This window comes from Ooceraea biroi, chromosome 14, assembly GCF_003672135.1.
Source record: "Ooceraea biroi isolate clonal line C1 chromosome 14, Obir_v5.4, whole genome shotgun sequence".
In the NCBI taxonomy this organism is placed as follows: domain Eukaryota; kingdom Metazoa; phylum Arthropoda; class Insecta; order Hymenoptera; family Formicidae; genus Ooceraea; species Ooceraea biroi.
Window position 1 is genome coordinate 7701938 of NC_039519.1, and position 26651 is coordinate 7728588.

General features: G+C 42.9%; 1 protein-coding gene across 1 annotated transcript in view; it reads left to right on the plus strand.

Annotated features, from left to right (window-relative positions):
* Positions 1–26651, plus strand: part of LOC105283022 (protein bric-a-brac 2) — a 47404-nt gene that overhangs the window by 1317 nt on the left and 19436 nt on the right. Inside the window, exons 2-3 of the mRNA XM_011345417.2 lie at positions 17646–17790; positions 18424–18588. Of these exons, the coding sequence (XP_011343719.1) occupies positions 17646–17790; positions 18424–18588 (310 nt within the window). The remainder of the gene's footprint in view (positions 1–17645; positions 17791–18423; positions 18589–26651) is intronic.

A 26651-nucleotide genomic window follows, 5' to 3' on the forward strand; every position in this document is an offset into this window, starting at 1 on the left:
CGCATCGCGATCTCTCTTACGCCACGGCGTACTTTTCTTCCGTTGATCGTCAATGTAGCCACGTGCTTGCTTCCTGAACAAGTACGTCAGTCAATGAACCAATTGCGAAAGGCAAGCGAACAATGTTATCGTGTAAGCGCGTTTCACCATACATACGTGAATGTTATAAATTTAATTTCAATATAGATTACTAAATAGAAAGTTTGTTTCCAAATTTTCATTCACAGACATCAGACATTTATCGGACATAGTAGTACAAGACTTAATTATTAATAATTTTCGAGCAAACGTTTTAAGAAAATAAAAACCTTCAATAATAAATTATATCCATAATTATACACATTTGTACGTGAGCTAAGCGTTTTGTATTAAAGAATCAAAAGTTTCGAAAAAAGTAAATAAAAGGACAATCGATTTTCCTCCTTTTCTTTATTGCGCTCCAGATTGTTTTGACTTCGAGGCGCTTTTCAACCACCAAATCTCAACATATACGTGTGCGTAGAAAGACGCACACGACCGTCTATCGTCGCATCGATCTATCTATAACTATGCTAACGAATTAAAGTGGCTCCCGGGATAACGCGCGCGCGCGCGCGCGCGTCTGTAACCACGCGGTTTTCATCCTCTCTGTCCGTAACGTGCACACGCGAAACCGCCGTGTCACACCATTACGGTAGGTCACGTGCGCGATACCATCCAATAATCGGCGATTACGAATGCGCGGGATGCATTCGGATGCGACGCTAGAAAGCTAGTTTACGTGTCCTCGACGCGGTAGATCTAGGGAAACTATCTGATCAACAGAGGCTCCAGTAAAGTCATCTCTATGTCTATTCTTTGTATAAATACGTATCGATATTGGCAAACCAAATTGCAATTGGCTTTTACACCGATTTCATGATAGATGACATCGAAAGTTGAAACATTTCCGTAGGCATTTAAATCTCTCGATATGAACATTAATAGAACGAATTACCAATCGATTGCTCCGAACTGAAAAATCAATTAACAATCGTATCTGCTTCAAGTTTTGTCTTGATAATGAAATGGAAAAATTTACGAGTTATTAAATGAAATTATTCTTTTTGGATTAAGAATAAATATTATCATTTCTAATATTTCAACATATTCCTCTACATTCCTATATTTGCAATTAATTTGAAAAAAATTAAAAGTTAATGAATTAGTAAATTATTTAGTGTAAATTAATAGCTTAGAGATCAAAGTTTTTTATTCCTCATGCATATTCCCGATATGTTAACATTATTTCTTTCTATTTTTTTTCACCATTTCTTAATATTCTTCAAATTAGTTGTAAATATTTGGTGCTTTAACTAAATGTTTCAACGATATTAATAAAAGTATTGAAAATATCGATTCCGTAATTTATGGATCAATAAATTTCTGTTTGACACACATTTCACCCGTCTCGTCCGTATGAAATGCTTGGTGCATATTGTCCATGTTCGTCATGATCGTGCTTCGATCAGCAATGTATCTCGCATCGCGTGACACGATCGATGAAAGGCTCGGATACTCGCGTGCGTGTGCGTACGTACGTGTTATAAACGAGTTTATCGATAATTAAATGATCGTCAAATGTGAGAAAATTGTTGATTAATGACGATCAATCAGCAAAGTTTCACAGCCGTATTATCTCGTAGCGACCACGTGCGCGTATATATATTTACATTCAAACTGTGTTAAAAATTACGTAGCGATATTAGGAATCCTCTCATGACATCGTTTACAAGATGAATTCCAAATAACCGCGACATGAAAAGTTAGCTTCGATCAGTAGCGTGAGCGAAATGCATGCAATTGCGTCAATTAGGATCGCACAACTTTAGTGTGAATCTCCAATCCAATCCAATTTCCAGGATGAGGATAGTTCTTAGATAGCGCATCCCGCGAGATTTTCTCCGCGCGCAACCAACCAACGGTTTGCCTGTACATCGCGCTCGTGCGCCGCCGATGATAAAGAGAAATGCTGCCTAGAAAGCAGGTCTTGACTGAATCTAGGCCACTCTGATGATCGCGCGTGCACATTCTCCACAATTTTACTGTACCTTCCTTCAATTCAGTCTTGCCTCGCGTTCGTTTCCCCGCCATTTGATAGAACAACACCTCTCTCTTCTGCCTCTCGCTCCTTTTTATCTCTCCGCCTTTCTCCTCGGTCTCTCAGCGTGCGTCTCTTCTCCTCTTCAATCGATCGCCTCTCATCCTGCCCCTTTTTTTCCCCACCCGGCACGATTCAAGGATCGAGTTCCGGAGGACGACCAGATGCGAATCGGCGGAAAAAAGAGTGGGAACGCGAGGATCGCGGTACCGTAATGTCCGCGCGACGGGATTTACAAATTGCAAAAGCGAGAACGAGTCCCGCTGTCTCAATAGCAGGCTCGTTCGTAACTTCATTCGTGAGATATCGCGATGGCGACGAGTGGGCGTGTATAGAATGATGTTTAGCTTTGCGACGCGACATAAGAATCTCTTATGTCGTCCGAATGAACGGGCATTAATGTAAACAACACGAGGATGCTCCTCCTTTTTCCGTGTGCATTTTCGGTTCAACTTACCGTTTCAATTCAGAGAGTCAATCAATGAAAACACAGATAGGTGTCTTATCTGTTGGAACCGGTTCGTAATCTCTGATGTCTAAATAGCAATTTTCGTTTTACAAATCACAAATCCAGTTGAAAAAGTGATACGTAACGCGAACATATAATTCGCGTAATCGTAGCTGCACGTGCAAACGCTACATTTGATAATATATCTGTGTTGTTTGTTATTTCTTGCTTTTTTCCCGTTCTTATTTTGTTTCGGCCTTCGAACTTGTTACGAGAATCTGCGCGGTCGTTACTTTTGCCGCTCTATCTCATTCAAATACGACCATCGTGCGTAGCCATCGTCGTACGATCCGTATATAATTCAATCTCTCCAAAGTGACGATACATTCTTCTCGCATATTCCTCCGAAATTTGCTAAAAGGTAGCCGGGGCTTTATTCTCGTCGAGCGAAGAACGTGGCGATACGAGCGTTTTCTCGGGAGCGGCTAGCGTGGAACGGGATCGCGCGCGTGTATCACTGACAGTGGGGCGATCGAGAGCGACCTAGAAAGGTTTCAAAAGACATTTTCCCGTTCACCCACGTACAAAGCCGCCCTCTCGCCGCGGGAGTATCGCGCTGTGCGACATGAAACCTCGTACAACGATTGAAACGAGGTGTACGCGCGCGTACGCACACAAGTATGTACAATAACGAGACGAGGAGGACGAAGGCGGTAGAACGACATCGAGAGGCAGAACGGCGCAGAGGGCGAAGAAGGATAGGACTGGCGGTCGACGGAGACGAGAGGGAGGACGGAAAGAAAAGAGAACGCGGGTGTGTGTACGTGTGTGTACGTGTGTGTACGTGTGTGTACGTGTGTGTACGTGTGTGTTGTATTTCTATATGTCGCTCTACGAGTGCGTGCCTTGGTGTGCGCACGTAGGAACAACGGAAAGTACGGGACGTAATACGGAGAAAACGCTGGTAAAAGGAAAGAGGCCCCCTCTGCCTGCCTTTCCAATCGAATCGACCGCCCCTCTCGCCTTTGTCATTTTCTCTTTGTCCCCGTTTCGGGTCTTCGTGTTCTCTCCCGGCTAAACCATCGTTGCCGCCTCTCTCTTTTGCGCGATCTCTCTTCTTCTCTCTTCCTCCCCTACCCCCTACCCTCTCTCTGTCTCTTTTTCTCCCACTGCTTCTCCTCTACTCGGCTTCCTGTCCGTCCTTCCCCCTTCGTCTGACCTGCGCCTGACTCATCCAGAAGAACGAGAGAACTTTGCCGTTCTCTTCTCCCCCCCCCCTCTCTCTGTCTTCTTTTACTCTTTTCTCCTCTCCTTTCCTCTTCTCTACCCGCCATCGCATCCGTGTTGGTATATATCTCGAACGGGCGAAAGAGGAAAGTATAAAAAGAGCCATAGCAGAAGAAGGAACGACGGAGGGAGAAGATGGAGATGGTTCTCTTTCTTCTCTCTGCCTCGTGTAACCGTCCGCTCTTCCCCTTCTGCCCACTTGCTTCCCCGGGCTCGTTCCCTCTCTGTCTCTTCACCCTCTGATTTCCCCTTGGTACCATCCAGCTAACCTAACCACCCTAGCCTCTCTTCTTCCCTTCCTGCGTTTCGATCTGCCTTCGCGCGCACCTCTTCTTCCTCTTCCTCCTTCTACCTACCTACCTACCTACCTACCCTTTCCCTTCCCCTGCTCGGTCTCCCTTCCCTTCCCCCCTTCAGCTTCACCATACCATACTCCTACTCCACCTCCGCCTGTATTCTTTCGTCGACGTCTCTCGTTCAGTCTCCTGCCCTCTCTCCTTCCTCCTTTATATTGCAGTCATCCCTCGCTCTTTCGCTTATCGGCAACCCTCCTGTCTTTCGCTCTCATCTCTTTTTCTCGTTCCTCCGCGACGTTCCGTACGTCCCGTTTCTTCTTTAAAAAGAACGTAGGGAGGGTAGCTACGTCGGAGAATGAAGGAGACAGAAAGAATAAGGAAGAGAAAAGAGAAGGGCGAGGAGTGAAGGACAGCGCACCGGTCGATTTCTCCATCCTGTCCTTAGCACTCGCTTACATAAAAAGCTCCCTTGGATCGATTAGACCGCTATTTTCCAAGCTTTTTTCAATGACATAAACATTCCTGAATAACGAAAAGAAATGCGAACATGCTTAAATTAATCGAATACGTACCTCGGTCTTCGTACCTCCTTCTTATACAATACTTATTGTAGACCCGAATTACAAGAATTTCTACGACGCTCTGTATTTTCAGTTAAAACGCCAATATTATTTTAAGATTGCGAATATTCTCATGAAATATTGTTTTTGAAAAAGTGCACTGCGCACTTTAGTTTTTGAATATTACTTTTGCTTGTCGAGAAAATTGCATTACTTAGGAATAATATCAACTCGATCTTACTGTTCTGTTTAGGCAATCTCTGGTTAAAAATCGATTTGATTTGGCTAAATCAATGGTGAAACGCGTAAGGTTTTATATTAGAATTGGCACGTTCACACCTGTACGTATTCTTCGCGCGGAATAAAGAGAAAAAACGCTCAGACGTAAAACGTCGTCAAGTATCGTTGGTAAAAGGAGAAAGGAGTTTCCTACGCCGCGGCGTAAAAAGGAGCGGTGCTGATCGACCATTTTATACATATAATTACTAAGGTTGCTAGATGTGCTAGCATTGTGAACTATCGTGCGTTAAATTATCATCAAAACGATCATCTCTTTCCATCGTATAAAATTGATAGAAAGGCTTCCACCTTTCCATTTATTTATTTATACTCTGCTACTTTCTTTTTTCAGGTTTCATAAATTTTTTCATTTTAATATGATAGAGAATTTTAATAGAAAATGAATATGGAAAGTAGCTACAAGCATACAACTCCAGCGAACTAGTGCACATTCTTTTTCCTTTTGCCTCATTTAAATTTGTTTCACTTGACTTTAATGCAGGATTGGAATTACATGTTATTTATCTCGCAGTCGTCAGTTTAATTCACTTGATAATGCATGACGTAATAAAGTGATACTACTAAAGTGTATCGTACTTACTTGTATACGTATAAAAGAAAAAACGATCGACATTGTCGATTACTGGATCGTAAAACTGTCGGCATAATTTCCTCGGAACGAAATGTGTAACTCTAGCCCACGGCACTTTCCATCAGGTTACAAATGAGCATTGCGCCTCGCATGCTATTCTTGAGATTACGACGTAAATGTCACACGTAACATCTCTTGGAGCTTCGTTGGTTCAGTATCTCTTTGGTGATACACTGATAAACTAGATTTGTTAGAAGAGGGAGAGATGCAGTGAGATGCTCATTCATATTGTCGCTTCTAAGACTTGACGCGGAGTTGAGGAGTAAAAATTACCATCATTACTACCTATCAAACATAACATGCGAAATGCAATATTGCAGATTCTCAATCTATGATATCTATTATACATGAATTGCCGCGCATATAGTTGTAAGCTTAATCACAGATTGCATAAAGTTTCATCAATTCATATTTATGATATTGTTTATTTTATATATTATACAATATAAAAAAAATGTAAAATCTCTTTTTCTCTTAGTTGACTCGTTGTTAATCGTCCTCAGAAATTGCCTGCACGATCCACTCTCTGCCTGAGTCACCCGTTTTCTATCCTCTTCTGTTGCCCATCATATCTGTCTCACTTTTGCTTTCTATCTTTTTTCCTCTCTCTCTCTCTCTCTCTCTCTCTCTCCCTCTCTTTTTCCCCACCTTTCCCCATCGTTCATTACATTCTCCACGTCCCTTCCTCGAAAAAGTAGTTTCAGCTCTTATCTTCTCTTTATCCTTCTTGTCACTCTCTCTCTTCCACTCTCCTCAATACTTTCCTTCCCTCTTCTAGTCCCTCGCATTCTCACTCGCGCATGCCGAGTCTTATCTACGGAGTTTCTCGTTGTCTGAAAGGGCCATCTGTCCCCCGGCTTTCTCCTTCTCTTTTCCCCGTTGCCATCTCTCTCGTCCTCCGCTTTCATCCCTTCACTGCTTTTTGCTCAAACGCTGCAGAACACAACAAAGAACTGGTGCTCGTCTCTCTCCGCTATTCTCTATTCGCCTCCCTCCCTTCACCTTTTCTCCGACTTCTTCTTTCTTCTTTCCATCCGGCTGTTGCTCCGGGTTTGCTTTAGCGACGTCGTTACCGTCATCGTTTCATTGCTCCTTTCTCCGGTCTGCTTCGAGATGCTTCCTTCGGCTCTACTTCTTACGGAGATAGTCGCACAAAGAAGCGCTGGTAATTTCTAGAGCCGAAATAGAGCATACGATTTCATCGTGGAAGAAGAGAAATACAACGAGAATATTTGACGCCGTAAAATTTGCGACGCTCGAGAAAAATAGCGGGGAAAAAATAGAAAGAGAGTGGGAGGAAAAAAGTCACGCGTGATCTTTCAGTTTTTCTAGTTGTTCGACGAACGCGAAAAGGGAAGGAAAATGTCAAGCCGAGCCGAGATATCATTCGTAGCTGGTCCACGTGCGACCTTGAGCGAGATCGGGCTTACCCTCCACATTTCGAGGGGTCGCAATCCCCCGCTCGTGATCACGTGGTACTTGGGGGCGGTTTCCGCAACCCTCATTTATCCCGCCTTGCCGGCTAGACGAAAAGAGCATCGAGTTCGTTGACGAAGACGAGAAAATGAAGATTGCATGTCGAGATTTTTCGAATATGCATTAAAGTAAATGCAACAAATATTTTTAAATAATAAGTTCTTGTAAATGATAAATATTTACGGAATACGTGAAATTCGAACATGACGAATTTCTAATAGGTATTCCATACGCCTGTATTTTTCAAATTTATCAATTTTACACTCATTGTCAGTTTTGCTTTTTTTTTATATATAATTTTTCTATTAAAAGAAACTGTCGAGAAAAACGGAAGTGATTGATTTTGTAAAATAATCCTGCTTAAATGATACATATATTGGGGCATAAGAAAAAATATACTAATAAACTGAATCAGATTTGTTTCTTCTTACTGTATCATATAAAACGTAAAGATGCCAAGATTAAAAGACACGTCACAGAGAATTCTCCATTTTCTTTCTGTATCTATCCATACTGTTTCTGTCCATTTGCGTCATTTCGTTGACCACATTTGACGCGCAGGTGACGGCATTCAGGACGAGGTCTCATTCTCAAGACAGTCACAATTTTAATGCGACTGTCAGCATCAAGAAAACTCACATCAACTGGCATTGATACATTGAACACGTAATGTTTATATGTAATATAAACTATATTCAATATATCCATAAATTATGTTCAGACATGGAGGTAACTAGTGATAACGAAACGTAAAATAGAGTATAGAATGAAAATAGATCACATCGTTATACAGTGAGTTTGGTATAATACATTTATAGTTTTGCTTTTTAAACTAAACCAACGTATACGGTACAATACAGAAGTAGGTATAAAATTTAATCAAATAAATGTTCATAAACTTTTCATAATATCAAAATTCAAAAACTTCGATAAAAGAATTGTAATTAATTTTGGAATATTTGATTGTATAATACCAAGAAAATGAACTACACTCTCTCTTTCTATTAATATTTTCAAAAACATCTCTCACGAATGTATTACTTAATACAAAATGTGAAATACAAAAAAGTGCGAAAGTAAAATAAAATTTAAAAATATGAAATTGCGCAGCGTTCTCGATTGCAATTAAAAATGATCTGACAGTTCTTATCCGATATTGGTATTGCTCAGGATTAATTGTGCAGCGTATCGCGGCGTAGAGTAAATATCTAGTTTCCTTTCTCCTTTCTTGTTTTTCTTCGTGTCACGGATCTCCCTTGCCATTCTCTTCGCCCGGTGAAATTGACGGTTCCGGGTGCGTCCGCTCCCTCCATCTCGAGAAATGTCCCCGTCGCGTCGTTCCTTTCGCCTCTCCTTTCCTTCCCTTCGAAAATATACACGCGCGCACCCGTATGTGAGAATTATCAGAGGTAAAAGAAAAACAGAGCTGAATACCCATGGAGATGTCTGAGAAGATTTATAAAATAACAGTGAGACAGGTTCTTGCCAGATGAGCTCTTTTCTTAACAAGCGTTTGCGATTTATACATTTTCACATTACACATTTCGATAAAAATCATCGATAAAAGTTAAAAAATTTTGTTTCCCATATACACTTAAGATTTCGGCAAAGGAAAAAATATCTTGAGGAAAGATAAAGGATGTTTCGCTATGTCGTAAAGTATCTGAAATACTATGTACATACTTAACGCAGACTCCTTGAACCGGCGAGGGCGAAGGGGAACAGGTGAGCGGTCGGAAGAACAGACGCTTTCGGAAAGGTGAACGGAGAGAAACGAAGAAACGAAGGGCATTTGGAATGCGGTACTGTTATGCCTTACGGTATAAGACAGGACGGAAATTAGGACCGAGCGATGGAGGCCTCGCTCTCTGACTATCGTTCTCATTACGGTCATCATAGAACAAAGTGACGTTTCTTCCTAATACGCTTCTTTCTCACGTCTCTCTCTTCGTCTCACGATCTACTGTGCATGGTCAGAATGGAAAATCCCGGCGAGAAGAGGCTGGAAAAATTGTCTAGCCGTCCTTTTGCTATTAAAATCTATGTCAGTTATATACTTTATAAAGGACCTGATATCTCGTTTACGAGATGCTTTAGAATTTCTTCCTCAGTCACCTTGCACATGCATTTAAACATGGGTTGTACGATTCGTCGTATCATTCATAGCCATTATTACAATATAAATTATTATTATTAGTAACATTGTGTTAAGAATAAGACTGCAAAATATAATAATCTTATTAAATATAATAAATTGTGAATTCACAGTTTTTAACAGATTCAGAATTGTATCGATACTCAAAAATCTTAAACATAATGTTAAAAATTGATTATTAAAGGCTCAGTATTGAATAAACCGAGTTGAGTATAAATTAAGAGTTAAGAATTAAAAAAGATTGAAATGAGAATTGACAATTACGGATATTGAGAGAGAATTAAAAGTTTAGAATAAATATATTGTAATGAGGATTTAACTTTGTACAAACTTACGTGCCACATTATATAAATTTGTTAAACTATCTTATACCAGTTACTTATTAGTTATGCTTGAAACATGAAGTGTCAACTAAGAACCAACTGGTCATTCCATGAAGGGTACACACGATTGCAACCGCGTGGACGAACGTGGGAAGATTATTGACGCAAACCTGACAACGCGTATGGGAGTGCTTTTTATATCGACTAAAGGACATTGTGCTGCCACATTATAATAATTAATTTCGATACTTACTAGTCCTGCTCTCAATGCGGTTTCTTTCAGAGAGAAATATGCCTTTTAAAAAATGTAATTGTCTCGAATTCTAAAACTAATTTAAACAAGGTATTACTAGTTTTGCACTTTGCTAAGAATATGTACATCCATGAAAAAATCACAGATATTATTAAATATCTCTTTTACAATTGTTGTGACAACAAAAAAATAATTTTATTTCGAAACGATATTTGTACTTTAATAACTTTTGTCATGCTAAAAATTCCGAATTTCTGATATTCTCAAAAATTAAAATTGCAAACTTTTAATACGACATTTAACATTTTATAAGAGTTATTATAATAAAGATCATAAAGAGTTGGCATAATCTTCAGCTGAGTTCCATCTACATGAATGTATTTACGAATGTAACAGATTTAGTTTCGTCCGCAATTTCAATTTTCGGGCAAATCGTGGTCCTGCAACGTTTCAACTTACAAAGATAACAATCCGTTGAGAGGAGCATTTACTCGAACGAGTCCACATCCCGTGCCAAATTTTAACTCAGGTCTTCAAGAAAGGTGCAGCTCGAGTTTCACTCACCAAGATCCGCAATGCAGGTATCTTTTTTCCAAGATCTCGACATTAACATGAGCTTGCATTGATCATAGACTCGTGAAGTACGGTTGGGAAGAAAAGTAGTATTAAAATCTTTGGAAAAACGAGTTTATCTTTCTACGAACATAAATTAGGGCTTGTTGCATTCTTTTCTTTTCTGCTTTCTCTTATCTCGTTCCAAATTACACTTTATTTAATTCAACTCTCTCTTTTCTGTCTTTCTTTCTCTCTCTCTCTATTTTTATCTCTTCTTTTTTTTCCGTTTGTCCTTTTTTCCGATAAAAATAGACTGCGTTTTTCGTTCTCTTCTGTAGCAAGGGAATCGATCGAAGCCGAGTACCAGAAAATAATTGCGCTCGTGTGAGTCTATAAATTCCAGCCTGATGTTTTTTTATCGATTGATACTTTCATCAACCTCCCGATGAAACGTATCATCAAAGTCTTCTTTTCTTGGGTATCTCTCAAGGTTACCTGCAAATTAAATATTCTTGATATCTCAAATTCTTTACTGGTGCTAATTGAATTTCTGCTGCCTTTGTGTAAATGTACGTGACTATAAAAATTCAGATCTCTAATCATCGAAACACAAAGTAATATTTTCTTTAAAATCTTTAAGATCGCATACCGCGAAAAGCTAAGTGAAGATTGAAACGAGACATAAATGAGATATTACACGGATTTTTATTTCTTACATAATAAAAGTAATAAGTCTGCGTGCTACCAGTTCTCTTTGATGCACTGTAAGAATCTTGGCGTCATGGTAATTCATCTCGCGGGTGTAAAGTTTTTGCGTAATGCGAGATTTCTGTTCAGCTCTGTGCGCTTGGATCATAATCTCACCTCTGCGAGGAAGAAGCAATATCCTGTGTTATTTTCTCAGCTGAAAATATTTAACAGAAAATCGTAGAAGCAGCGTATGCGATGAAGATAGATAACAAGTGTTGCAGCATGCGGACATGTATTTTTCGCAGTGTCAATTTCGGCGACACGTTTCACGCCACTGAGATCTCGCAGAAACGTATGATATACGTGTATGATGAAAGCCACGCGCAACGTTTCTAATCTCAAATGTCTTTTCCGGTACTCAAAAGCATGATTCTTCGTGAGAAAAGTCAACTTGTTTTTACTTTTCGTTTTTCTCTTTTCGATCATTTTTACCGAGGTATCGTCGAGATAAAGACATCCAGGTTGGATTCTATTTACATTCGCTTTGTGAGATAATTTTGAAAGAAACTAACGCGGGCGAGGGTTCATCTCTCTCGACCGTTCCTTACGGTCGAATCAAATTGACATTTATATTATACATTGCTTGAGAAATTCTGTGTTATCATAACAGTGAAGTCCAAGGGACGATGTAGTGCTTTATGCAAAATCTGCCGGTCGTCATGCAGATTTTATTAGTCCCCTCTGTCATTTACATCTTGGCAAAGTTAAGATGGAAGTCAGCGTAAAGAAAGGAGAGGATGAGAAGTGGGGAGAGAACGAGACCGCGAAAGAGGAGAATAGAGAAAAAGACTGCTCTGGAAGATTTGAGTTCTCCGTTTTAGAACTCGAAATGGCACGGGGTAGCGAAAGAGCAGGGATGAAAGGGAAGCGTGACGGGGTGGTCGTTTCCGCTTGCGTTTTCCCAGAGAAAGAGCTGGTTGGTACGCCGTCGTCTCGAGGACGGTAGCCGCGCGAAAGGGAGAACTCCGAGAAGAGGCGAGGAGGCGACGCGTCGATAACCCTGGAAAAATGTAAAAGGCGCCTTGCGAGGAGAAAAAAACTGGCGTAGCAAGGCGAGTTGAAGCAGAAGGAGGAGAAGGAAAAGGAGAGAACAGAAAGAAGAGATACACAGATAGAGAGAGGGAGAGAAAAAGTTACAGGAAAAGGGAGGAAAAGAGAAACGAACAGAACCGGGACAAAGAAAAGGGGAGGATGTCTCTCCCCGACATTGGGGCGAGCAGAGAGAAGGATAGAAGAGGGTGGCGTATAACCGTGGAAGCGAAGCGGCCACGAGAAAATAGCGTCTTAGGAAGGTGGGGGAAGAGGGAACGGAGCAAATGGAACCAACGTGCGCGGCGAAAGAGGGAAAGGTTGGGAGAGCGGGTGGAGCGAGTGGAGGGTCGTGGAAGAAGCGATGAAACGACCGAGAGACAAGAAAAAGGAGGGCGAGAGAGAGAGAGAGAGAGAGAGATGAAACGACGGTTGTGAAATGGATGAGAAGGGCGAAGGAACGGAGGAGGGAGAGACAGTGTGTGTATGTGTGCGAGAGAGGGTAGAATTGTGCGGGGAAAACGAGGAAGAAGGATGAGGGCGAGTGAGGAGGGGCGACGGGGTGAAAGACGAAGAGCGAGCTCGTCTACTCCGCGAATGGCGGAGGGATAGACGGGGAAAAAGAAAGAGGACGTGGCGCGGCAGGGAGGCGAGGTGAAATTGGACACAAAAAGCTCGAAGAAAAATTGAGATGAATCGCGAGAGGGAAGATGGCAGAAAAGTCTTTCTCTCTTGCGCGAGGGAGAACGAAGAAAACCCTTGCTTCTTCGAGGCTGCGGAAGAAAAGTACGGGGAATGAAAAGCAGTTGGTAATGCTGACGCGCTTCGTTTTCTTGATTTTTTTCCCTCGATATTCTCGTGGTCTCTCTCTCCTTAATTTTTCAGATGGTCTACTTGCAAGTTTACGCTTGCGACGTTATTCTTACATTTTTCTTACGTATAGATATAAATATGATTCTTTTCCGCGAGGAAATCACAACACACACACTTTCCTGAGTGTTCGATAAATATCTTTAAATTTTTCCCTATTTACCGTGATATCAAACATTAATCTTCTTATACTATATTGATCTGTCTCGTAGTACGTACTAACTCTTGTAATAATGTAATCCCCTGTAGCTAGATTGTCTAATCCAAGAGACTAAATCCTTACGTTCGCGTTTCTTGATCTCTATTCGGTATCTCTCGCATCGGTTTACCGTCTCTCAGGAAAGCGGCAGCTTTCTAACGCGTCCGAAAGATTAGCGTGCGAGCTATCCGGTGCTCTGGCAGCCCCTCTTCCCGCCTCCGTAAACCGTTTTATTATCCTTCTCCGTGTCGCATCGTACCGAGAGATGCGCTGCCATTTCCTTTCACCCTCTTGCGCTTTCGTCGCAGACGCGCAGAATCGGGGAAACGAGTCTCCGTCTCTCTCGATTGCACCTCGCTGTAAATTCGCAATCTCACCGACACTCTTCGATGTCGTCCACGTTGCTTCGCCGCCGGCTTCTTCGCGTTCTTCTCGCGGGTATCAGTGAAAGTGACAGGAAAATCGCTCGCCGCTGGGGCCGTAACTCCCCGGAGAAACCGGGCGATGCGTTTTAGATCCTGGCGCGCGCATCGACCAGAGTCGACCGAGAAAGCGTATCGATCAGTCGTATCCGCCGATCGCTAACCAAAGTTTCCACCAAATGTCGGATACCGAATTCAAATCCGGCTGACTTGAAAACTGCATCGTGCAAAATATTCAATTCAGCATCTCTATGATCGTTCTGAGATTTATTTTGTCTATTTTTCAGCTAATAACTCATTTCTGTCATATTTATTATTCATTCTAATGGTAAATAAAAATCGACGATTTTTTTCTCGTAATGCAAAAAAAATGTAAATTCAATTGTTAAATTCAATACATTTCACCTGTCCCAAAACGATCCATTGAATATTTTTGAATTAATTCGACATGCGCGCGAATATGTAAACATCAATATTGTGACATCAATATTATGTGGAGAGTTTGAAATAAAATTAGGAAAATTACAATGTGAAGCAATGTGAAGCAAATGCAGTTTGAAATGCAAATTTTATGTAAAATGGACATATTTATAATGATTAATTTTCTGAAGAAATTAATAAATGACGCAGACATGTTGGCGCCTTTTGGAAATTTTGGGTGGTCATAACTGAAATGTCAGGCTTCACAACGCAATCACTCATCAAGATAGTACTGCAGGAAAAAATTAAAAAAGAAATTAATCGCACTAGAGCCTGAACATATAATACCATGTAGGACCGTCATAAAGTCTGTTTGTTACTCGTGTCGAGTTCATCTCGCCGACTATCCCGTCTCACTCCGTTTCTTCACGTCGCGATGTATCCGGTTTTCTCCGAGTTCTCTCACTCCGGCTTTAATTGCACGTCTTCCTTCTTTCACTCAATTATCCTCCTCAAATCAACGCGGTTGGCCGTGTCGCACGTGGAGGCAAGAGCTTAAACAATGTCCCTCAAAACTAGGTGAGCCACTTTTACACGGCACATCACGATCGGATTGCGCTGGATCTTTCCGGCTATTCACCCGCGCAAATTATTCCATCGCGAATAATACCGTGAAACGTAGAATAATCGTAGACCTCGAAGGAATATAGAACGGGGGCGATAATCATGGAATGTAAGAAGGTGAACCATTTTTATGTTGCGCGATCGGAATGCCGTGGATCTCTCCGACAATTCGACCGCGGAATTTTGTATTCCATCGCGAAGTGAAACGATGGAGTACAGAACGGTGGCACAATGTACCTACCTTTTACACGACGCTGTGAAAATGTGATGGATCTTTACGACTATTTGTCCGTACAAATTACTCTGTCACGAATAAAACTATAAAATATAGAAAGGACTGTAAAACTAGTTGACAAACGGGGAAATTATTGTCATTTTTTCTGATGAAAGATTTATAAAAACGCACAGTCTCTTATCCATATCCATATCCATAAATATTAAAAAAATCTTTTCCTATATATTTTTATGTGTTTTTCTTTTAATAAATAAATAATGCATTACTGAATCGAAAAAGTAAACTTGTTCAATTATAAAAACGTTACTTCTGATATCTGGCTGTATGCACTTTCGCTCTGTAAAACTCACGCGATTAAGAGATGCAGCTGCTGTAGCTGAAGACCGCGAAAAATATGACATTGCACTTTTGCGCCATTCTCGAAGTAATTTATTTATTTATGCTACAAGAATCTACAAGAAACACAAGTCGGAAACATAGAAAGCGTATTGCTTGGCGTATTGTTATCCGCTTAAAAGTAAGTAACTATATTTGTCATCTTCTTTCATGTTTACGGCGTTGTACAAGTGAATCATGTAATTACGTCATGGCGGATCATGGCGGATCATGGCGGATCATGGCGGATCATGGCGGATCATGGCGGATTAGCTAGATCACGAAGAGAAGAAAGAAAATGGAGAAATCGGCGCGCGACGATCGATTATCGTCATTCCTTTCCCGTTATCACATATTATCAGTGCGTCTTCGCGCGCTCGGCTCGCCAGGTAACCCAATTTCGTGATATCAATGTGCGCATATACCTGTTACGCGGCTCCACGTATCATATGACACACGCGCATGTGTATACCAACGACAAATCTCGATATGTTTCGATTTCGTAGATTTCAAAGAAATTTTCTCGAATATTGCGAAACGAAGTGCGAAGCAAAACAAGCGGCAGTCGAATCTCGGAAGAGCACTCACAGTCAAAGGAACGGCAATGCGTTCACAAATATTTCGAGAACATATGAAAAGTGTGGGAAAATCGACACATCCAGATGCACGATCGGACAATTGAAGTAATGATCGATGAAACAGGTGAAATGGCACACGCCGCGCCGCGAATATAGAGGCCGAGTAAATGCGTCAGGTGCGCTCGCGTACGTTTTACAATCGTGCATTACCTGTAGGCGCACGCAGGTGCGTCTCCACATCGAGGGTCCACGAAGGATAGCCGGAGAAACGGCAGATGGTTCGAGCGTGTCGACCGACAGAACGCGAAAGGGTTGACGAAAGGTCGAAGACAGGACGGAGGAGAAACAAGATTGCGAAGACAAAAAGTTGGATGGAGAAAAAGCACGCAGAGAGACGAGAAGAATTACGCTTATTTATAATATTTGCGTGTCTTTCGGAGATGCGATATTCTCGATTAATATCATTGTTCAACGTAGGTAACTGCGACTCGAGAAAGCAGAAAGTCGTTAGACGTGTGACGAGAATTCGGGAAAGTTGAAAGTCGGGACGGAGAATAAAGAGCTGAGAGAATGGAAGATTCAGTCTGGCAGCTAAGACCTGCGAATCGATCATCGTAGGAGAATTAATAATACCACCAATCGAGCACCGCGTTTACGCGCTCACACGCGAAACCGTGCTTATATAATCGGGCATCTTCGATGAGAAAACGAGATTTCGTGATCCTTTTGCCTACAACGGTAAGTCCTACGCGAGATCTATAGTCCAGACGTGGAGGATATCAGAAGCGGAGCATCGCGAAGAATTTTCTAGGCGCTCTTTCGTCGCGCGAGCGAGCGGATGAGAAAGGCAACGCGACGAGCGGCAAGCATTGGAACGGGCGCGAGTTGAAGCGGAGAGCGCGGGAGAGAGAGAGAGAGAGAGAGAGAGAACGCGCGAGAAGCAGGCGCGGAGCTTAAAGTTTCCCCGTTATCGGCGCACGTCTAAGCAACTGATAAAAGCCCGTGTTCCTACGGACAGATAACGGGCGGAATGGCCCGGTATAAAGAGTATCGCATAGATAGAGGCAGATAAAGCACGGTCCACGGAACAGGTGAATGTCGTGACGGGGGCAGACCAACGCCCGAACCTCCGCCGTCTTCTCACATCCGGGCGCGATCGTTGATTACCGTTGGACCTGCAGATCGCGAGTAAACGCGAAAGTGCCGTCCTGATCTCTTGTGCGTGCCCGCATCCGCGACGTGCTTCCGGAAACAACGTCTCTATCGTTGCGACCCTTTTCCCTCTCTGCGCAACTCGCATCCCCCGTTCTCTTCTTCCCGTTTGTCCTTCTCCGTTCATTCGTCTTTCTTATTTCTCAAGCGCTTTTCCACCACCACATAGTAGTGTCTCTACCTACTTATTCTAGTCATCTCTCTCTTTTTCTTGCACGCGCGCGCGCGCGCCTGGTCGCACTGTCCCCCATCCGGTACGTAAAACCTCTTGGAGATATCTTCTCCCGGCGACCGTGGTGGAAAAAGAAACCCAATATTTCATGGAGACAGATCGTTATTGGGGCGTGCACTACAGGTACTGTCCCGCTCTCCGCGGATCGATCTTTCGCGGAAGAGGGGAAAGGGTACGATGCACGGATAGCAAAGCGGGGAAGGACTCTTAAGGTCGTCGTCGTCGATGACTTTTCGATGAATCCGCCAGCATAAGGGGAAAAAAGCACTGAATCGATTCTTTCGTCTTTGTTGCAGCGGCGGAATGGCCGGGCAGCACTACTGCCTGCGCTGGAACAACTATCAGTCGAATATGACGTCGGTGTTTCATCAACTCCTGCAGACTGAGGCCTTCGTCGACGTCACTCTGGCCTGCAACGAGGCCTCGTTAAAGGCGCACAAGGTAGGCTATAGTGTAGGGCTGTAGGCGAACAGCAGAATGATAAAGAGCGATCGATCTCATGAACATTGCGCATAGAATACGCATCAATGCTAGTAAATGAAAAATTATCATTAACGTGCCTTGGAATTAAAAGGAATTTTTGGCGTCAACTCTTACGCACAAAATGTGAAATGTGAAAAGAAATTAATTATTGTAATTCTCGGATATCATATTTTCTTAAATTTTCGATACATTTAATTTATTATAATATAAATTTATCTGAAACGACGCGTCGTCTATGTTCGTTGTGACTTAATTAACAGATAAATAACGGACATTTCGATCCGATGGTATCAAAGCATCTATACTTTTTCTCGGACGTGTGATAATTCCAAGACGTAAATACTTAGTTATCCTTGATTTCTTCGATATTGTCACAATATCAAATATCATAATTTTGCTTCGTAAGTTATAAGAAACAATACTTAGTAATCGCGAAGAAAAACGTAAAACCGAAATTATATGCAAAAATTTGACAAATATCTCCCATCTATTAGGCATCTATTAGTTTCTTGCATTTTGTTTAGTCGCGACGTAATTCGATGTTTTCATGCATCAATGTGTTCTCATGATTGTTCGCGTGTGTGTGCACAGGTCGTGTTATCGGCTTGCAGTTCCTACTTTCAGAAGCTACTACTGTCGAATCCCTGTAAACACCCAACGATTATTATGCCGCAGGACGTGTGCTTCAACGACCTTAAGTTCATCATCGAGTTCGTCTACCGCGGTGAGATAGACGTCTCACAAGCGGAGCTTCAGGTGAGCGCGCAAGCGAGAGAATAAGGTCGATCTTTCGCCGTCTCGCCGATCGTCGCGAGCGACGATTTCTCCCCTCGACGTGAACGCATTCATGAGAAACGTTAAAGTTCAACTTGGACGTTTGGCGATGCCTTGTTTCTCAGTTATCGATAACGCAATGATGCCAAAATTACTTGTAGAATATTTTTTCTTTATGTTCAAGTATTGGAAGAATAATTGTTTTTAACGCTTTTCGTTCCAAAATACTGTTATTATAATATTATATCGATTATTAACGTTTTTAACAACACCATAATTGATAATATTGAACAATTTTTATATGCAGTAATATAAATTCCGCTTGCATCGTCGCTTATGAATTCTCATGAATGCGCATGTAAAGATATACAAATGGAAAGAACGGCAAGAGTTTTCATTGCCGATTACTTTATACAATATCAGTATCGTGAATCGAGTCTTTGCAACATTGCAATTACAATCACACGAGCACCGGAATCGTTTAAAGATATCGAGTTACGAGCATGATGATTGGCATTAATAATGACCGTCCGACTAATTTCGCAGTTAACTGACAAAATAATTATTGTTACCGTGATTCATTGATCGTTTCTTGAAAATCCGCGTATCCAAAAACATACCTGAATGATGTATGCGTCACACAATCACAATATTAAATAACGATCGCTCCGTTTTATCTTATCGCTTATGTGCTATTACGCGAAGAATTGTACATTACGCATTTATGCATTATTGCTGGATTCTTTCGTGAAATCAATGGCGTTCGTCGAAACAAAGTGTTAATTTGGACCTTACGCTCGTGCATTTTGAAACAAAAAAATTTTTTAAAAACACGTTTTCTACAGATGTATAAGTATCTTGTAAATTAATATTTTTTCAGTTGAAATCATCTTGTTGCAAAGATATTGGTTAGATTTGTTACTTTAAATGATTTACTACGGAGGCAAATACATCTCACGCGGGATTGTTGCGCGTTCTACGATGCTTACGAGGCAAACATGGTTTTCGTGCGTGTTAGCTCGCATGAATAATACTTTCTTACTTGTACATTTCTCGCGTATCTTCTTATGAAATCGTCTTGTTATTATCATCTGCCATCTGCCAATAACGGTTCGACATTTACGTAGCACAATCCTGAAGGAATCTTTGCACGTTCAATTTCATTCTGCAATATTCTTCTCAACTAATTTCAAACGAAATAAGTAATATCTTTTGCGATGCAGTGTATTCTCAATTGTTGATTTTATCGACATACGATACTCTAATCGTTTAACATTACCGACCGGGTGGCAAAACGTAGCCAGCTTTATCGACAAGTTTTATATGCGGTTTTGTTTTATTCTACTTGTGCGACCGATTAGTCAGCCATTTCGTACTCAATCGATCGAGATGAAACGATTGTCGATAAAGTAGGCACTCGCAAGTGAGACTTCTCCGACGTTCTTGTACGGTGCTCTGTTTTATCTGTCGGGAAGTTGCTTCTTATCGCAGTTGGGCCATGCGCTCGCCGTCGCGCTACGCGCGTTTATGCGCGTTCGAAACGCCCGCTCCGAGCGAGCCGGCACGCGCCGGTCTCGCTTTTTCGCGGAGTGGTCGCGATATCGCGCGCCGTCCATCCGCCCGCTCGGCTTTATCGTCGCGACGTGTACGCGCTTGAAACTTTGATGCCCTCGTGGGCGTTAACACGCGCGCGCGCGCGCATGTGCTGAAAGTGTACGGCTGAGAGCGCTCGAGATTTCCGCGCGACGGACGACGCAGGTACATCGCTGCGTGGATAAGATAACCGGCGCGGAGTGTCGGTCTTCCAGGGTGTCTCGTCTGCGATAAGGTACAGTGCGCAGCTGCGTGCAATCCTTTTTGCCGGTTGTTTTTTATGTGTTATTCCCCCCACCCCATGAAGATCTGATTCTTTGAAAGTATTTCGGAAATTTGCCTTAGTTTCCTAAGAAACTCGGATGTTCCGTTTAGTAGCCGAGTGAAAATGGAGAGAAAGGGATTGCATTTACGAGGTTGTAAGTACTCGTTGATAATAGACAGCAGCATACTCTGTCACACTGTCCATATAAAATTTCGTTATTATTAAAGTAATAATCGCGAGTAATTACATGGATCTTCAAACTTTACGAACGTAATCACGATCATTATAGTGCCTGGCACGTACGCGCGCACATTCCGTAATGATTGTTGTAGTTTTAGCATGATTATTTATCACAGATCAGTTACATATCATTTACAGTATTATTCCCGTATTATTACGAATAATACGCGATACACATCGTTAATAGCGCTGCATTGTAATCCAGATTACACGCAAAATTATAATACGATAGACAGGAGATATTGCATCGGTTACTCGAAAAAATTCGAGTGTTCGTTATAGGATTCACGTCACTCTAAAAAACGTGTGCACCCGAACATTCGTAACTACTTCCGTTTCCGCCGAGCGGCCTGACGAAATCGGAAACTATTTTCAAAGGACGTCTTTGGGCGCAACTCCGCGTGCACTTAATCTCCTACTCTGCTTTATCGGAAACTCGCTCGCGGACGAGATTATTTTCGCCGTCCTTCGCGCGGAACGAAGGGGATGGATGGCTTCGGCGGCCGGCTATTTGGATCGCGCGCGCGGCACGTCGGACGACGAACCTGCAGCGACGGTTCGCACCGCGTGTCTTTCGAGTGCGGGCCAAATTTAAATCTTTCACGCAGGCAACTCGGCGGTTTCAAAAGCGCACGCCGAGCCGTCAGCATCGTCGTGTACGGGTACGGTACACATTGATGGGTCATCCTTTACTTTACGGGGCATCCATTTCTTGCTAAATTTCTTGCTAAATTTCTTGCTAAATTTCTCGCTCTTCAGCGAACGGACCTTCCATGTACCCGACGTTGACTGCTTACTGATCAGTCGTCGGACTTTCGGGCACGATATCCTGTTAAACGCGAAGCACAATGTTTACAACGAAATTTCTTGAGACAGACGAACAAAGTTCCCACCCCTATACGTAAAACAGACTGGGAAGGGAGGAGGAACTTGGCAACGCAGTCTCGAGAGATCAACTGCATAATTTTCGTTGGTGTTCAAAATCGATTTTTTACTTACGTATATCCTGCTACATTCGGCAGAAGAATGATGCGAAGATAAACGACAGAATTCCTCGGTCGCAATTTTACATTCGACATTGTAATGACAAACGGACGGTCTTTCACGGACGAGAGTCCGTGATCGAAGAAGGAATCTATTTCGCTTTTTCACGGGTGCACGATTGTTTGTCGCTCGCGCGTTTACTCTCCCTTTTTTTCCGTTCTCGCTGCGGACCTGCCACTGTTGAATCGGGTGATTGAATATTTGCGTCCTACTGTTCACCGTCTCCCCCTCTCTCTCCCTCCCTCCCTCCCGATATCCTGCGCGCGTGCGAAAACACGCCGGTCGGCGAGATCCGCGGTCGCGAAGGATGGCTCCGACTCTCGTCATTTCGCCGTTTTTGCCTCCCTTTTCGCCCCGCTCCGTCAAGCGGGACGTGCCGGCACGCAACGATGCTCGCGCCCGTGATTGGTGCACCTCGTCGAGGTGCTTACCCGACCCGAAGCCGCGTATCTTGCTCGCAGGATTCGCTCCCGGCGCAATTTCGGCCTGCCCGCCAGCCAGCGACACAAACCGATCGACGTCTACGAGGTGTCCTGAGAGTACCGATCATTTCGATCCTCAAGCGGAAAAGCGATCATCAGTAGTGTCCATTAACACGATAATGCAAATGTGTATACAAAAAAAGATGTACTAACTTTTATTTAACTTAATTTTTTGTCAATGGAAATATTATGTAAAAAGATTAGTTGGTATGTTGATTCTTACTTTTATAAACATCATAGATAACGCTAATCTGTGCTTCAGAATATCTTCAACGTGTTCCACTAAAATTTTAATTCAGAATTTAGTAAGTAATGTTATTGTGTGCGTGAGGATTAAAAATTAATAACATCAACTTTAAACGATTATTGTTGTAAGAATTCTCTTAATAAGAATTATTCAAGACGTTACAACACACGTACTTTGTTATCATTTGTTGTTTAGATAATTCAATTAATTTGAATTAAATCGATCATAGCAATCTTAAAGTCCTTTTATGACGTCATTTTCAATACATTTTTATATGTATCATAAAATACATAATACAATTCAGAGTGATGCGAGAGCCCCTTATCGATCATCATACGAAATGCATTCCGTATTTCATTTTCGGAGGAAGGTCCTCGCGAACCATCGACTCTGTCCCTCGCTGTCCTTGACACGGCAGTGAGACGACGACACGCGAAGAAAGCGCATATCTCTCGTGTGCATCGCGCTCAACGCGCGCGCTTGTGTGCACAACCATGTACAGGGTGTTTATAAAATCCGAGCATAATTGTTTCAATACTCTGAATTGCGTATAAAATGCGGCGTATAAAATTAGATAACAATTTCATAATTAACTTTTAAATTAATCACATGTAAAAAAAGGTAAGAGTTTTTATTATAATAATTGATTCTCTCTCGCTAAATCGGCTAAATGATTAATCAGCAAACAACGGCCAACAACGATCGTGGATCGAAAAATGAACGTGGCAAAGTTGATATTCTTTTATGGTTTTCTTTTCAATCGGCGTATCCTTTCCATCAGTCGTCCGAAGACGAAAGAATTTTTCTTGTCAAATCAAGAATAAACAATTGAAAAGAAACATGTCATTGAATAGTCAAAGAGATTTGTATTTTGATTAGTACGCGGCCTTTTCGATACTGCAAGCATGAAAAGATAACTTTACTTTACATCGTCGCGCTTCACTTGTCACATGCGAATCATCATCGCGGAAAATTGGACCATATGCAGAATCGAACGATTTGATCCTCTGATTTTTATTCGGTCTCGGGTCTTTATTCGGGTCTTTATTGGTCAAATTTATTTACATGGAAGAGATAATGGATACGGATCGCGTGCATGTCGGAAGAATGCAATAACGAGCGAAAAGGAGAGAAGTTCACGAGGAGATTTATCGAGTCGAGTTGCAGCGCCGTTTAACCCCCGAATTCACGATGTGTCGCAGATATTGGCGGGACTTGCTACGTGAGAGATAATCGATACAAGGGGTAGCAGCGCGACTACTGCGAGACGGTGTGCAGCTATATATTTTAACTCCACTGGATTTAATCAATAATCGTAACGTTAACTGATATCCGAGCGACGCTCTCCGGCGATCTCCGCGCGTCAGGTTACCTTGTTTTCTCCTCATTCTCTCCTCATTCTCTCCTCATTCTCTCATCCGCGTTTCGAGCACACCTTCGTGCCATTAACACAATTTTTATTATATATCTAACAGCGATTGCAAACGTTGCTTCGATAGAAATTTTTTATTCCACTGTTTATTGACTTTATTGCTTCCCGTTCGATATCTCTTGAATGATTCTTAAGTTACTCTCGGATATCCATTAAGTTTGATAAATAACTATGTTTACAAAGAGAACAGTATTTTAGTATCTTGTTATTAAATGTATTTGATAACGTCTTTTATATATTAAATTCACTTGCATTTAAATACTTGACTACTGATTTGTCATGCACATGTAACGAAAATAAAGAAGGGAAAGCTTGTGTATTTGATAATTTACAAACAACGTAGCTATTTCAAAATAGCTTATGCGTTACAAAAATGTTGAACATTGATTCTCGCACCGTTCCATAGCTACTATATGACAAATTGAGTGCGTCGTTACATTTAAACAATTTCTAACACAATGCATACGCCATGCAACGTGTATCTCTTGACACGTCGATCGTTGTATTGCGGAATATTCGCAGAGCAAACGCGCAATCAAACGCGTTTCGTGGAGCAGCCTTTTTCAGAACCCTTTGTTGCTACAGCTATTACTGTTGTTGCTTTTGCCGCCGCTGTTAATCGACGCCACGAGCATTCTGCGACTGCTGCAGAACGCTTTCGTAGCGGACGACATCGATCGAACGCGCGGTTGGCTCCAAAGTATTAGCGGCCATAGGCGACCAGGCAGGCAGGCAGGCAGGCAGGCAGGCAGGCAGGCAGGCAGGCAGGTACTCACCAGACGGGGCGACGAAACTGGAAAACAAAGAATAAAAAAGAAGAGAGAAAGAGAAAAGATAAAGACGCGAGAGAGAGAAACCGCGCGAGTCCGGCGAGCTTACTCGCGCGACTGTACCGGGTGTCTGCGCTTCGTCGCGGCTGCTAACCGTTGAGCCTTAGTCGTCGAGCGGAGTGAAGCGAGGAGGATGAGCTCCGCTTAAATCTCAAAAAAAAAACAGTCTCACTTCCGAGTGCACCGTTGACGGCAATGTCACTGTGGAGCGTGCATCATCTTTTCTATCTCGAATTCTCTATGACGATACGTATAACGTTCTTACTCATCCGTCGTCTCACGGGAATAAACGCAGATTACGTTGCGGGACAGGACTGTCGCTTTCGGCCATGCCGCAAGTACATATCGCACTTTCTTCATGTAAAATAAATGGCGCATAATCAGAATTTGGAGGAAGAATTACAAAAGAATTCGAAAACGTAAAGATAAAAAGCATACAGTTGATATGCATCAACAATTACCATATTTGCCCATAAAAATCTATATATCGTGAAATCGAGGAATTCCGTTGACTTTCCTCTCTTTACTTGCCTCCTCCGCGTATATACATGTGACTGATGATTCGCTCGTCACGAGGGTATCGGGGCGACGGTCTGTAGGTCGTAGAATGACTTCATGACCGTAGCCTTCTTATCCCCTCCTCCCTGTCGGCTAGAAGAAGGACAGAGGAAGCAAATGCGAAAGAAGCGGAAGAGTGGGACAGGGGAGAAGCAAGAGCAAGCGCGTGTGCGGACGAAAAAGTAACGGTGGTAACGGAGAGGACTAATTCGGAAAGTGTTCGCTTCCTCCGCCGACTGTACTCGCGGTCTTCTGCAACGCAGTGTGCATGCACGCGTGCGTGCGTGCGTGCGTGCGTATGTACGTATACGTACGCGCGCGGAATTGTACGCAGCAGTCGATGTGTTTGTACCCGCCCGCCGCCATCGCCGATGCCGATGCGTGTGTGCGTAGCGACTGACGAGACGGGTGAGGAGAGGAAAACGGGTGGAGAAGAGAGCAGGAGAACGAGAGAGCAGAGCGACTGGAGCCGCAGATTCCCTTTGTCCGCGCAAGCTCTGCAGCAGCCTCTGCGCGACTCCGCGTCTTCCATTCCCCCCATTCACCGCACGCCCTCACAGCACCCGCACCTCTGCCCCTTGCTCTGTTCGCGTCTCGCTCTCCCTCGCCGGTCTGCCGAATCCTCTCTCGTGCCTCCACCGCCCTCCCCCTTCTCTTCCGTACCGTCTCTGCTCCCCTCCGTCCTCCTGGCTCTGCCACTCGATCGCTGCTGGAGTCGAGTCAGCCCGACGCAGGGCCGGCCCGAGGGAGGAATGATCCGAGGGCCCGTCAAGGGCGCACGGAAGGGGTAATTCGATCGTCCCCGTATGTCCACCGGGCCGCGCGCTCTCCGGGGATTCGAATTATTAAACTACGCGATTCCCTCCGCCGCCCGCCCGCCCGCCACACCTGCGATACTGCGATTTAGCGTTGGATAACGGCTCCAGCATCGCCGCAACGACCACTCTGCAATTCGTGCGCTTGACGCGCGTTTGAGGATTCATCCCGAATGACGCCTCGAAGACTCTTTCGAAGAGCTCTTTTGCTCCTTTAATTCTTCCCTTTATCTTATGTTTTCGCATTCTCCCGTAATCTTCTGTATGGAGTTGTAATTAGACTAAACGCGATCAAAGGGCAATATTAATATGGTATTCTTCGCGTTCGTATCTTTCCGGAGATCGTTCCTTCCGAAGTATGCCTCGTTCCAGAGAGACTGTCGGACACGACAATCTTTAACAAACACACTCGAGTGTGTTTGCACACGATTACATCCTGACACGACCAGCATTTAGCTAACGGTTAAAATTGGAGACGTGCTAGTTGTATGCCGATTGAAATGCATTAAATAAATCGTAAAACTGACAAGATTTTTCTA